General features: G+C 39.4%; 1 protein-coding gene across 1 annotated transcript in view; it reads left to right on the plus strand.

The window, feature by feature from the left end:
- Positions 1–13,854, plus strand: part of mbnl1 (muscleblind-like splicing regulator 1) — a 32,541-nt gene extending 18,687 nt beyond the window's left edge. The window contains exons 3-5 of the mRNA XM_037682281.1: positions 11,255–11,425; positions 11,647–11,865; positions 13,579–13,854. Of these exons, the coding sequence (XP_037538209.1) occupies positions 11,255–11,425; positions 11,647–11,865; positions 13,579–13,836 (648 nt within the window). The 3' untranslated portion in view covers positions 13,837–13,854. The remainder of the gene's footprint in view (positions 1–11,254; positions 11,426–11,646; positions 11,866–13,578) is intronic.
- Positions 13,855–15,237: the final 1,383 nt, after the last annotated feature.

Raw genomic sequence — 15,237 nt, forward strand, 5'->3', positions numbered from 1 at the left:
GCCATTTTTGTTCTTGCTAATGGTGATTAGCTATGATGGCCATCTTGGATTAGATTGACTCCAGAAATCTGTCAGCCGCTGCTGTACGTCCAGCCCAGTGACAAACCTCCAATTTGTCCAGGGTGTACCCCGCCTCTCTCACAGTGACCACTGGAGAGTGTCACTAGCTCACCCGCGACTTAAAAAATAGAGTAAAACTAAACAAATGGGTAGACGGATGTTCAGATTACGCTCTAAAACTTTGATTGAAATATTTTCAGTGATTTGATGTTTTTTTGTAACAGACTGACAGACTTGTTGGACACACATTATTGCCCGCCTTTTGTGGCAGTGGACAATATTAAACGGTTACTTCAATCATCTGATAAAGACAAAATTTTGGGGAGAAATATACTAAGAGTGAATATGATTCAAAACTGAATGAAACAGAGCAAAGGAAGATTTGGAGGCATGGTCCATGTGCTGCTGCCAAGCCTGAGGAAGATAATCACACGTAAAAACAGGATTAGGTCGGTTGACAGTAAGATTAGAGTCGTGGATAGGATTACCAGTCTGTGAGATGAGCTTAGCATAACGCATAACAGATTAAATCTGTTATTGCTGCAAACTAAATTAGTCAAGAGTCGTGATGTCACAGAAATATGACGAGAAAGAGGAATTGTAGACATGATGGGTGACGCTGGAAGAAAAGAAGAATGGGAAGTCGGCATCAAAGATCTTTCGATGTTTAACTTGGCTGATTAGGTCAAAGGATTGACCTTAATCCTCAGCCCATTTAAATATTCAGTCGTTCCAGTATCAACTGAGTCATCATTGACGCATACCTGCTTTAGGATTCCTGTGCTTCTTTTTAACACCTACTGCGACGCAGGGCTCATAAAATTAAAAAAAAGATTAAGTGAACATTTCCAGTCTGTTTCTCGTGCTCACATTTTGGGCACTCGGGTGGTTTTCATCAAATGCCGCCGCTCAGATCAATACATGCTATTACAGATAACGAGAAGTTAGAAACTAACTCTGTTAGCCCTCACAAGAGGAGGAAATGCACATGGAGCGAAGAGGGGGGGGGGGTGGCAAAATGGTGTAAAGAAGAATCACATGAAAGTGTTTGTGTAGGAAAAAAGATAGAAAAAGAAAGGAGGAGAAGGGGCATGTCAGGAGATAAACAGAGAAGTCTAAGTTTGGATCCAGGAGTCCCGTGTACATGACATATGACCCGGGGCATTTCTGAGAACCAACACTCTCTCAAGTGTGAATAGCTTATTACTCTTCATGTGTGCGCGTGTGTGTCCATCTACTGGTTCATGAAGAGATGAGTTGCGTGGCTTTTGCTGTGCATTTAATTTTCCCCACTCTTTTTGCTATATTGGCTCTTAAACCTTTAATAATTAATTGCCTTTCATGCATTTCCTACAAACATATTTATCAAGGCTAACCTTTTCACTTCCTGTTTGATCCTTTTCTGGTTCATGCTATGCTCATGTTTCTGTCGTTGTTTTAGTGAGGGTGGTAATGCGTCACAGAAGACACGTTGCATTTATTATCAAAGATTAACACTTCCTCGCTCCTCCATATCTCCACAAGCCCCACGCTACATGTGGCAACACCATCTCCCCTGACCACTAAGCAACAACATGGATGATTGTGCATTTAGGCCTGGCAGGGAGATACAGACATAATCACAAGGGTATGGCTGTGTGTTTGTGGTCTGATAACGAAATGCTGGCCCTCACAAAGACACGCCTGCATCACTCACAGCTCCACAGGTCTCCACAGAAACCTTCTTCAGTCTCTTTACAACTGCTTCTGTTGCGTTACAGTAGTCCCTTGTTTATAGCGGGGGTTACATTCCAGACACCCCCCACCCCCACCCACCCACATCGCAATAAGTGAAAATCCACAAAGGAGCGACATAATATTTATTTAAGTATTTACATATATTATAAGGCTGTAGAAACCCTTCCCACACTCTTGCAATGTTCTAAACTCTTAAACCGATGTCATGTTAACAACATGCTGTAGCTACTAAATTTTACTTATTAGCTCTGCAGAACAGCAGCGGCTCAGTTCCGGTCCAACTTGGTTCCGTTTCTGCAGACCTACCCTGCAGCAACAAAGCCCACAATCAATGTTCTAAACTCTTAAACCTACTAATTTAAACAAGCTACGAAATTTTATTTACCAGCACATTCCCGCTCAGAGGTCCTCGTGGGCCGGTTGAGAGAGATGAAGAAAGTCCCAGTGGGCTCCAGATGGAGTGCCAGATGTTTGACAGCACACGTCCCACTCGGAGGTTCTCGTGGACTGGCTACCAGCTATTAAGATTTGCCAATGAGTCTGAAGGTCTGGTTCTGGTCCGGTTTGGTGGGTTCCGTGTGGCTCTCTGCATCCGCTGGGTGCTGAAGTCACTGTAATAAGCACCAAACTTTTTACGATCAGATCAAAACTTTCCCTCTAGTCGGGGCTTAATTTGTAAGCTGATTGATGCTGGTATCGACATTTTGATTGCTGTTGTTATTTTGACAAATTAGCGCTGTTGTTTTGAAACGTGACGTATAATGTGAATAACACATCAAACATTTCTATCTTTGTATTTTTTATTTATTTTTTACATTAAGCATTTTTTAATTTGTTATGTCTGAAATGTAGCAGGAGTTCAGATGCCTGCTGATGTGTGTGCACTGTGTAGAGCTGTCTGGAGATGCTGTCCATAACTTGCACTGTCCACACGGCATTTATTTATTCTGTTGAATAAATGATCGTTTCCGTTTCGGGGCTCTGAGAGGAGGGGAGAAGGGGTGTTTTTCAGTGCACAGCCCCGCTGAGTAGGGACAATATTTGGAGAGGAGGAGGAGAGAAGGACTTTGTGCAGAAACTCCGTACGTAAATGTGACCATCTGGAGCATGTGAGCGAGCGTGTGAGCGAGCATGTGAGCAAGCATGTGAGCGAGCTGGTTTACCGCGCGTGCTGTGGTTGGAACATCCACTCCACAGACTGGGTCCGCCAGGCTATGGGCAACGTCTCCTCTCATTGTGTTGTTAAAAAAATAATCAAAATAAAAATGTGCGATGACTTTGAACTTTTAGGGGCGGAGTTGCCGGATCCGAGGAAAGAGTAGCCGGAACACAACGGGTTAAAATGAGAGAGTTCCCTGATCTTGTTTCGGCAGGATCTGACTCAAATTAACCACTGCCTCTATTATTTCAGCAGAAGGAAATGGGGCTTCTGGGTGGAGCACTGTTGGCTTCTGAGAAATGTAGTCATTATGAGCAGGGTTACAGTGTAGGCTTATTGAGAGAAAACTACAAAATGGCAGCACATGTCCGAAGTATTTTATTTATTTATTTATTTTTGTTAATTTTTTACTGTACAGTACTGTATCCAGTACTGTCCCAATCACGTAAGTAATATTAGTAATATGAGTAATATTTTTTTTTTAAATGTAAATTTTTTTTGTGCTCAATCTTACTTTGAAAAACCGCGATAGAGTCCGCGAAAGTCAAACCGCAAAGTAGCGAGGGACTACTGCATTGCTCTATTTTGGCAGGTAGAAATAGTCCTTAAATAAATGATAGATATATATATGGCATGCAATTCTTTTTATTGACAGGCTATGAGCAAATTCTAGGTTACATACATGAAAGATGATCTGCCAGTAAAGGATGCACACGAGCTGATTTGGTATTCTTCATATTAGATCTCATATTTGAGCGCACAGTAGACAAAGAGACCAACCACTGGGCTGGTTCTTTGAGGCTCCGCTGCTCTCCAGCAGAACAAAGCTTCTTTCTCTGAGTGTGTGTGTGAGCAGAAAGGGCTTTCATCTCTGTGTATGTTTAGACAGAATACAGTGGAACGCAGGGCAGAGAACAGTATAGCTTCACACCCCAACCCCAACACAAGATGAATAACACCACAACACCGGAGAATCGGTGAACTGGAAAAGTGCATTTTTGTGATTTCTGACACAAAATACAGTTATGTTCAGTACTACTCAGACAGCTTTTAGCAGAAATCATTTTTGCCAGTGTTCTAAAGATGGCAATAAAGTAAAAGATAAGATAAAGCTAAAAGACTCACTACTCTTTTCTTGATGCTGTTATTTGCAATAGTTTGATTCCTTCAGGTTCGCCAACTTTTAGGTTAAAGTTACTCACTGCAAAGTCAAGATGACCGGTAAAGTAAAATTAAAATCACAAAATAATTAACAAAATCCAAACAATGTTTTAAAAGGTCCGCAATGGCAGCGTCCATTGGAGAGCTGTTTTAAGGTTGAGAAGTCCGACAATTTTTTTATTTTACTTTTTAATTTAGAAATGTATTCATTTCATTAAAAACTAACTATACAATAGCAAACAAAAATATATATACAATCAAAAAAATAAAATGAAAGGCAGCAGCAGAAGAGTAAATCTTATATCTGCCCATTTTTCCCCAAAAATATATTCAAAAGGTAATTTACAAAAAAAACAAAGCTCAAGAAAAACATCAACTCAAACAACAATTTGTATAGATACACATTTTGCTTTTCCATATTCCTTCAGAAAACTAACTTTTATCATTTTCTTGAATATGTACATAGATCTGGCAGTTTTAACATCATCCTTCAGACCATTCCACAAACAATCCTATTCCCTGAATTATAATAGACCACTCCTTCAAACTGGTACGAAACCAAGGCTTTCTCAAACATCTCTATCCCTTTGAGATAATAACCACTCTCCCTTTTAACAAAATTTACTTGGATATTAGAAGGTAGTTTGTTTTTGTGAGCCTTATACATAAACAGTAAAATATTATAATCAACCAAGTCATAGAATTTCAATATCTTCCGTTGATAAAACTATGTATTTGATGGATGGCTATAATCTTTTCTAGTTATAATTCTTACAGCTGTTTTCTGTAAAATAAAAATAGGATTTGTAATTGTTTTACATGCTTTACCCCAGACTTCAATACAGTAAATTAATTGTGGGACAATTATTGCATTATACAACATAAACAGTGTTTTATCATTGAGTAACTCCCTTACTTTGTACAGTACTGCAATAGATTTAGCTATTTTTGTTCTTAAATTATTTATGTGAGGTTTCCATGTAAGCTTTTCATCAATGATGACATCCAGAAACTTCACCTCACTTATTTTTAATTTATGTGTGTTTATTCTTAGTAAATGGAGATAAAAAGATTAGTTTGGTTGAAACTGTGAACTTGCCGGTCTAGAAGAGGTTTTATAAAAGCTGCCTGTTTGAACGCTGAACTCGGTCTTTATAGCACACCATCCTTGATTCCTGACAGCTGTCTCATTCTTTCTTTGAATTACAACCCCTGGAATTTAAATTTAACTGATTCCACCCCCACCCCCTCTCTATTTGGTCTAAAAAAAGCTATTTTAATTGACTAAAACTATCTTTTTTTCTTTTCTTTTTTTAATATTTTCCAGTGCCAGCACATTGGAATTTTGACAAACAATGATTGTTGATGAAATGTTTTTTTGGCATGTCTGTGGTTTATTTTTTAATATAAAATAAATAAAATAAAATGGAACAACATCCTCCAAGACTAGCAGTTCCATAACTTTTGCAAAGGGTTGTATTTTATACTTTTACCACCAGTGTGCATCAGACAGTTCTCCGTGTTGTCATCCAATAATTCCTGATATTTGAAAAAACTTCTGGGGCATTTTTTTATTTTTACAGTTTCACAATGTGATTACAGAGATATTCAGTATTGATACATTGTAGAGGCAGGAAAAAGCAGGAATACTGTTGCATTATAAAATAATTTGTTAGAACTTGTCTCAACTTAGCAGGTGAAGCAATAAGAGAATTATTTATTTCTTTAATTCTGATACTTAAATAATATAAAACAAAGAATTAAGTTATGATATATCATCAGAGTTTGAGTTTCAAAAGCTTAATTTTTTTATGAATAAACTATGTCAAGGAGTTGCACGTTGAAAAGCGTATTTAATTATCTACTGGTATATTTTAATGTAATACTCAAAGAAACGCCATTTTGCCACAACTTCCCTACAGTTTTTGCTCGTTTTGTCCCACACATGGAAGCACGTGCATTTAAACTTCTCGCTGCATGCGTCCACACTTCCTCAAAAGAATGAGCTTCAGCCACACCCAGCATTCTTTATACATTGCTTCATTGTTTGTTTAAACCCCACATAGTCACTAAAGCAGGGTGTGTGTGTCTTTGGGTGAGAGACGGGGAGTTAGAAGAAAGTGTGATCTTGGCGGGACGTGTTATTACAGCTTATCATCAAACAGCCTGCCCAGTAGCACGCAGGATTATTGTTCCCAGTTCGGCTGGGGTCTTGGCTCGTCTGATGTCAACAAGAGAAGCTCAAACTTTCACTATTAATAAACAATATGATGTACGTTCTGTAGGCCTACGCAGTAAGTGAAAACCACAAAGTAGGATTGCTATATTTATTTATTTATTTTAACACAAGTTAAATTGACATAGATTTCTGAAACAACAAACCAAAACAGTTCAGTCATCTAGTAAATTTAAATCAGCTAAACTAAAGCAAATGTTTATTTAGCAAGAGTTTATTAATCAAGATAACTTGATAATGTTTATTCACTCAACTTAAAATTTTAAGTTGAGTGAGTAGTAATGCCTTAAAATTCTAAGGTTTTATAAACCCGTACTCACCGGCCTTGGTCCGGTTCTGATTGGCTCTCTGCAGCCGTTGAGCACCAAGACGCTTTTAGAGAGAGCCGGACCTTCGGATAGCCTGCACAAAGCCACACAATGGTTCTGATCGAGTCCAAATCCGAATGAAAAAAGTCTCGGTGAGCTCCGGAGAAAACACAGGACCTCAAAGCAATGCATCCCCACTCGAGAGGCCTTGTGGGCCGGCAAGCAGCTCTCAGATTGACAGATGAGGCTGGAAGTCCAGTTCTGGTCCAATTCCCGGTTGATTCTGTGCGGCTCTCTCCATCCACTGAGCGCCGAAGTCACTATGAAAAAGGACCAAACTTTTTCAGATCAGATCAAAACTTTCCCTCCATTTCAGCAGAAAGTAACTTTGGCTTTTGGGTAATGTAGTCTTTTGACTGGCGATACAGTTTAGGCTTATTGAGAGAGAACTACATAATGGCGGCGCCTGTCCAAAGTATTTTTTTCATTCACTTTTTACTGTACCCTGTACTGTCCCAATAATATGAGTATTATTAAAGTTGACAATCACGTGTTGTGTACAATCTTTATTTTATTTATTTATTTTTGTCGCGTACAATCTTACTTTGAAAAACCACAAAAGAGCGAGTCCGCAAAAGTCGAACCGCGAAGTAGCGAGGAACTACTGTATTCTGGACCTAAAGATGTCAGAAGTTCAGCATCCAATAGTCATTCAACCTTTATATCAACCTTTATATTTATATCCACACAATGGGGAAGTTTATTTAGAATAAAAAGAAACAATAAATTTGAACAACTTGTAAATGTACGTGCTTTTTATACATTTTATTTAATGTGACGTGTGGGCTGGTTCATCACTTTTCATTGATGAGGACTAACATGTAGCTATGTAGCTTTGCTGCTCTGACTCCTGAGACCAACACAGTGATGTTGCTGAATCATTATGAAGCTGCTAATTTAGTTGTTTTGTAAGTAAGCATAAATCAGTTCATTTACTCTTCTCATTCTCATTCTTATAATCATTTTTACAATGTGCCGTGAGGCTTTTAGTGCACCAGCACAGAATCCGAGCGTTGCAGCGCTGTAGCTGGATGCTCTGTTGCCGTGGACACCATCTGTAGCTGCTCCTCAAGGCCGCCGACATCGCAACAACAGGCACGAACATGATGTGAGAGGCGACGTCTTCCATGTGCGCTCTGCCCGCATCTCCATTTCTTCCTACCCTGCCTGCGTTTGACAGCCCCCACTTATCACTTCTTTTCCTGCAACTTCTAAAATTTCCCTGACGCAGCGTCGCGCTCGCTACACCAGGACTCTCTCTCCGGCTCGTTCTCCTCATGCAGGCTGACGTTACCTCTTCTGGAACCTGATTTATTTATTTTTTTTATCCAAAATGGTGGAAGGTGTTGAATTTAAAATTTATAGAAGCAGGTATAATTGCTTAAAATTCTCTGATGTGCATTTTTGCCCAACCTAAGTCACTAATCCTGCACTGAGCTGTGGGGGGTCAAATGGGGCGACTGCAACATGATCTTTTCTGACTTTATGGCTGCCCCCCCCCCCCCTTTCTGCAGACTCACACACTAAAATTACACCCACTTTCCAGCCCTCACTAGTTATCATTGTCACTCATTGGACTGCTGCTATTTTTCTCCTCAACGTTGTTCAGCTTTCACAGCTCAGCATGTGGTGTGTCTGAACTAATCTAAAAGTTCTTATTTAAATTTACAACACTGTTTGACTGCCTTGTGTTGTATATAAACATGTAAAAGTAATAACAAAACTAGCCTCGAGTGTATTTTTTGTTAAATAAAGTTTGTATAACAAACTGGAATTAACTGATACCAGTTAATTCCATTATAAATGATAGCAGGAGTGATAATAACAAATGTAAAACAAATTAATAAATTATCTAGCTGGACGGATTGTACAAAAACACTTGTAATCTTTTATAAGTTGACTGAGTCTTATGCATAGTTAAATTTGGGTCCTAAAATCTGTAAGATAGTTTAAATTTTATAAATAAAACAAGTCAGTTGTTAAGCTTGCGTACTTTTGATTTTATTCTTTGCAAAACTGCACATGAAAGACCAACTTATGTAAGCACTGTATTTAAGCACGGGAGGTTATCTATCTCGATTTTTGCTTCGACATCACACTTTAATATTTTATACAAGTAGGCTTAAAGTTGTGCAAACACATTTATTTAAAATAAATTAGGAGAGTAGTTTGAAAATTAAAAAAAAAAACATTTTATTTTACAAATTCTATTGGTTTCTACATTAGCCTGCCATTTTGACACCTGTTGATAACTTATACTAACTTACTGTATATATATTTCAATTCACTTCAATTTTTTTATAAAGCACCAAATCACAACAGAAGTTGTCTCGGGGCATTATAAAAGGCAAAAGTTCTCTATCTAAGGAAGCCAGCAGACACGTCGAGTTTGAACTTCGTCGCAGTCTCCCATCCTGAGCGAGCACAATGGCAACAGTGGAAAGGAAAAACTCCCTTTTAACAGGAAGAAACCTCCAGCAGAACCAGGCTCAGGACGAGCAGCCATGTGCTTTGACTGGCTGGGTTTGAGAGGAACAGGAAGGAGAGACAAACGAACACATGGCAGGTCCAGATGTAGGTGCAGGTGTACCTGAAAGACAAAAACACATGTCAAGGATAGAAAAAATTATTACAAATACAAAACAGGTAAAGCAGAGTAAGTAAGGACATAAGCAAAGTGAAGAAATGTGGTTAATTTATCCTCCAGCAATCTAAGCCTATAGCAGCATAACTAAGGAATAGCTCAGGAAGCCCAAGCCAACCCTAGGATTTATCAAAGAGGAAAGTCTTGTCTAATTTTAAAACTGGACAATGTATCAGCCTCACAGACAGAAACTGGAAGTTGGTTCCACAAGAGAGGAGCCTGATAACTGAAAGATCTGCCTCCACTCTGTTTTTAGAAACTCTAGAAGCCACAAGTAAACCTGCAGTCTTGAGAGCGAAGTGCTCCGTTAGGAAAATATGGAACAATAAGATCTGTAATGTAAGATGGAGCTAGGTTGTTGAGAGCTTTGTAGGTTAGAAGTAAGATTTTGAATTCAATTCTGAATTTGACAGGGAGCTGGTGGAGAGAAGCTAAAACTGGAGAGATATGATCTCTCCTATATATATATTATAAATCAACAAATGATGCCAAACTATTGTTTTGAAATGGTGTGCAACACCTGATTTGATGTGCTTATTCAAATATTTTATGTGGAAACAAACCCATAGAACATATTTTATTATTTGAATTGCACAGAAAACCACGTGGACTGACTTCAGAGGTTGTTCTTCTTGTAATTGCTCTTAGTTTTTCTGCATACTCTGCAATACCTTAAAATAATAAATCTGCTGAGAATATGAAATGTCAGTATCAAGCAAAATATGTTTAAGACAGTATTCCCTTGCTCTCCAGTTAAAACCTCTTCCCTGGTTCTTGTTTCTTCCTCTTTTCCTGGCACCTGTCTGGTTCTCGGGTGTCAGTGAAAGTAAAGGAGATGAAAGAGTGGGATACAGTCACGTCAAAGTATAGAGATGAATCCCACTGAGGTCAACTCTGTCAGCGAGGGAGAGCATAGATGCCACAGTCAGATCAGCTGTACCAGCAGGCTGAAAGTAAATACTCGGCTTTCTTGCATTGTGGACATGCTTGTGTGTACATTTTCATGTTTGTCTTCTGTGTTTCTGCCATTAGCTATTAGAGCACAGTCCCAACGAGTATGCTCTTTTGCTGGCGTTGGAATATAAACTTGCGTGCGACAAAACGTCTACCGGGACCACTTCTTGAACTGAAGGTACACGCTTATACATGCAGCAGGCAGCAGAAAGCGATACCTGTCTGAAATAATTCCATATTCAGATGGTTTGATGTGTGACCTCTGAACGACTCCGGATAAAATATAGACTCATCATGTGAGTGCACCATATTTTTAGTGTCACTTGACATGTACTGTAGCTAAACTTAAAGGCTGAAGAAAAGCACTGCAGTATCACTCCTGACCCCCCTGGGGCAAGGGGACATACGTGCACACACGTCCCAGCTGAGACAGACCGAAATAGCAAGTCGTTAACAATTAGTGATGGACTGACTCCAGACCTAATGGAAATTTGACAGTCTGACACTGAAAACAGAGGACTGCACGTCTTTTATAACGCAAGATCCAGCTAATGAGTTAGACATTTTTCAGTTAATGTTGCATTTAATGGTGTTTCAACTCAAAGTTTGAAGCTAGCATGCCCACATTGATGACATGTTCAGCAGTTGTAATCCTTGGGGCATCAGCATGCCTGTATTAGCAATTTAACAAGAAACACCAAGTACAGACAAGACTCGTTGAAATGATTGGGTTGAGCAGTATTCATTCAAAGATTAACAAACTTTGCTGTTCTTTGAGGCAAATGAGCAAATTTTGCCAGAGTTTTAGGAACGTGTGAGTGAACTTCACCAGATTATTCAAACAAAATCTGTACCTGCTCCTCAGGAGCTTAACTGTTTTTTTGAAACGCTCCCTGACTCAAAAAACACCATCGCTTCTTCTTTTGTTCTCTCAGGGCCGTTGTTCCAGGGAGAACTGCAAGTACCTGCACCCCCCTCCCCATCTAAAGACCCAGCTAGAGATCAATGGCAGGAACAATCTGATCCAGCAGAAGAATATGGCCATGCTGGCCCAGCAGATGCAGCTCGCCAATGCAATGATGCCCGGCACACAGCTACCCCCTATGGTGAGAGGACACACACGTATGAACACACACGAGCTACTGTCCATGGTGAGGCCACAAATATTTCAAACAATCACACATAGACTGTGCTTTCTCCATGTTGCTCTGTCAGCCTATTGGGTTCTATTTTCATATATATTTTTTTGTTTTCCTCACCCAGAGTCCTTGGGGATTGTGCAAACAGTTTATCCACTGCCCTACATTTTTCTTCTTTCTGCCTCCAGTCTATATTCCCGGTGACGCCAGGCCTGGCTACTAACGCCAGCGCAGCAGCAGCTGCTGCAGCTGCAGCCTTTAATCCCTACCTGAGCCCCATGTCTCCGAGCTTGATGCCTCCGGAGATCCTGCCCAGCACCCCTGTCCTCATGGCCTCCAGCCCCACCGTCAGCCAGGTCCCCAACGCTGCTGCAGCTCAGAAGCTGCTGAGAACAGACAGACTTGAGGTAACAAACAAATGGGAACAACCCATTTTTATTTGGATGTGAGGATGCTTTGTGTAATAAAGATTCAGGGACGTCCTCCCAAAAAGCTTCCAAACTAAAAAAAAACTCTTCTTTTATTGTGTTTTTCTGTTAGCCAGAGAATTGACTGTAATAAGAATGAGTTTGTATGAAGGGTATAGGTTGTTTAGGATTTTATTCTACTTAAACCTGAACTGTAATATTAATGCAAGAGCAATAGTATAAACTTAAGTTTAATCAAAAGGGGAAAATAAAGCTAATGAATGATATCTTATTGTTTGACTACAATCGTGATCTAAGATCTGCTTTTATTGGAATAGTTATTTATTAGTTTTGTTCCAGTCGAGTTTGTTATTTGGACAAACACACGCAACAAAGGCCATGACACTTTCATCCCTTTGAACTTTCATGTTCTTCGTTTGAATAAAAAATTGTTTTAACAGCAGCTGCAAGGAAATATGTTATTTTTTATCAATTTGCTACGAGAAAAATGTACACCAAACTCATATTGTTGCAACTGCAGTAGAACAATCTACTGCATTTTAATATTTTTTTATTACTTCTATTTAAAATCTGCTGCAAATCATGTAAGACTGTGTTAGCAGAACAATGACCTGACAGCTCAAATGGAAAAGAAAGTGCTGCCCTCTGCTGTCTCCTCCTCAGACCTGACACGTGTTTGAGATTTACACTTTGTAATATCTCAGTTGTTCACGTTGAACGAGTTTTTATTCAGCAAATTTAGTTTTAGCACAAAGATTTTATAGATACAGTTCAGAACCTGATGACTCGTTGTGGTTAAACAGGAAGTTGAACATATTTGTCTATCTTTTAGTTTATTTTTTACTATGACGCTCTCTCTATATTAATCTGCTCGTGTGCTGCTCATTTTATTCTGTTCTTCCTGTGTTTGTTGAACTGTTTTAACGTCTTGTTTTTATTGCCATTTGCTTTTATTAAAAGTGTTTTATTTACATTTATATTGATCATATTTGAATTTTAGTTTTATTATCATTATTTATTTAGCTATTGCTTTTTCTCTGTAAAGCACATGGTGGGTTTATATTCAGTTCCATTCAGTTTATTTATATAGCACCAAACATGTTAAGATATAAATGGTATTAAATAAAAACTATAATTTTAACAATTCATTGAAGGAAATGAGGTCAATTTGTCCTCCAGTAGTCTAAGCCTATAGCAGCATAACAAGTCAACCCTAACTATAGGATTTATCAAAAAGGAAAGTCTTAAAACTGGACAATGTGTCAGCCTCATGGACAGAAACTGGAAGTTGGTTCCACAAGAGAGGAGCCTGATAACTGGGAGATCTTCCTCCCATTCTGCTCTTGGAAACTCTAGGAACCACGAGTAAGCCTGCAGTCTGAGAGCGAAGTGCTCTGTTAGGAAAATATGGAACAATAAGATCTCTTATATAAGATGGAGCTAGGTTGTTGAGAGCTTTGTAGATTAGAAGTAATATTTTGAATTCAGTTCAGAATTTGACAATATTGTGTTAGCTATAATAACACTAAGGTAAAAAAAACAAAAAAACAAGTAATTTTACATCCTGTCAAATTACTAAGTAAAATGTGGTAATTGACCTGAAATTGAAAACGTATACAAAACACAAAATGTTCAAACTCTCTGTCTAACCTTATTTGCAGGTTAACCTTTTTACACTCTTGTCGTTGCTAGGTATGTCGGGAGTACCAGAGAGGAAACTGTGCTCGGGGCGAAGGCGAGTGTCGCTTCGCTCACCCTGCTGACAGCACCATGATCGACACCAACGACAACACGGTCACCGTATGCATGGACTACATCAAGGGTCGGTGCTCCAGGGAAAAGTGCAAGTACTTTCACCCTCCGGCACATCTGCAGGCCAAAATTAAGGCCACCCAGCATCAGGTGAACCAGGCCACAGCAGCCGCAGCCATGGTGAGCAGCTTTTATTAGTCAGGTCACTCATTTAAACCAAGACAACAGGCTGAGGTACTGTCTTGTGAAATTATAAAAGTCACAGTAAGGCTTTAGATCATGCTCAGGTTTTTCTTGCCTTCAGGATGACATTTGAAGTTCTGCTTTCGCCTGGTCTAACTTAAAAAGCCTGCATGTTGGTTTAGTCAAAACCTGCTCAGTACTGGGCTGAATGAAAAAAGATCAGATACACCATGACCATTTTTACTGGCATGTCAAGAGGGTTTTTTTTTTTCCAATTCTACAAACAAATTCAGATTATTTTCATCTGTTAGACTACAGAGTTCAAGTTCTTCTTCCTCTCTGACTTTTTTTTTTTTTACGACTCTATTGTTTCTGTTCTTCCTATCGATAACTTCTTCCTCTTGACATAAAAAAGGATCCATTGTGCTTCCAGTCCTTTCCTGCAGTAACGCCACCGTTAAATATAGCAGTGCGCTCGTCTATTGATCACAGTTATTTCTACGTGCTTTCGCTGTGAAACAGAAGGACTTGTGGGTGAATCACTGTAATGTGAAGCTGACCACTTAATGCACAGTGAAACTTGTGAAATGTACTTCTGCATAGTCTGCTGTCTGTTCGTGAGACTCACTCAAAGTAACGATTAAATAATCTTTCTTTGTTGCTGTTTTCACTTTTTCTTGTGCGAGAATAATCAATGTAGCGTGGTAGTTATTTGTTACCCTCGAGGATCATTTAACTGTTGAGTAGTAGAGCTAGTGTTCACACTGTGCATGCCTTAGCCTTGTTATCCCCTTTGTATACTGCATTCCAATGATTTGTTTTTTTATTTGTTTTGTTTTTTCTCACCTATACCCAAAACTGCACTGCTGCCCCCATGATGCACCTCTGCTTGCTGGTTTATGTTAATGCGCTTGAACCCCATTGGCCCATTGCCATCATGTGCTCGCTGCCTGCTAATTAAGACTCAGTCGGCTGTCAAATCACTGAAGCGACCCCTCGACGCAACCTTTGACCTGGTACTATGACCTTTCACCTTTTAGCTTGTCATGCATGTGGCTTTGTTGTACAGCAGTGTTTTAACCAGATTACTTAGCTACACATGTTTGTCTCACTGCAACGTCTGTTCTTTTCTCCTGCTTGGGATGAAGTGGTTGTGGCCTTTCGAGCTCGAGTTACAGAGAGTTGGCAGCGAGGAGCTACAACCAGTTCATCACATGCAGCCTGTTTAACAGTAGTTAGCGAGGGCTAGAGAAGTAGAGCTTCAATGGTGGTGGCATGGCTTCAATCTTCTGTCTAAATGTTAGTATTGTGGAGCAGCTCAATCAAATGTGTGCATGTCTATGTTCTTATTGCATGTCTTAATGAATACGGGTGGGGCTAAGAGATAAAAAGTCTTTAACCATATAGGAGTGATCC

This window comes from Nematolebias whitei, chromosome 9 (assembly GCF_014905685.2).
Source record: "Nematolebias whitei isolate Nwh7 chromosome 9, NemWhi1, whole genome shotgun sequence".
Lineage (NCBI taxonomy): Eukaryota > Metazoa > Chordata > Actinopteri > Cyprinodontiformes > Rivulidae > Nematolebias > Nematolebias whitei.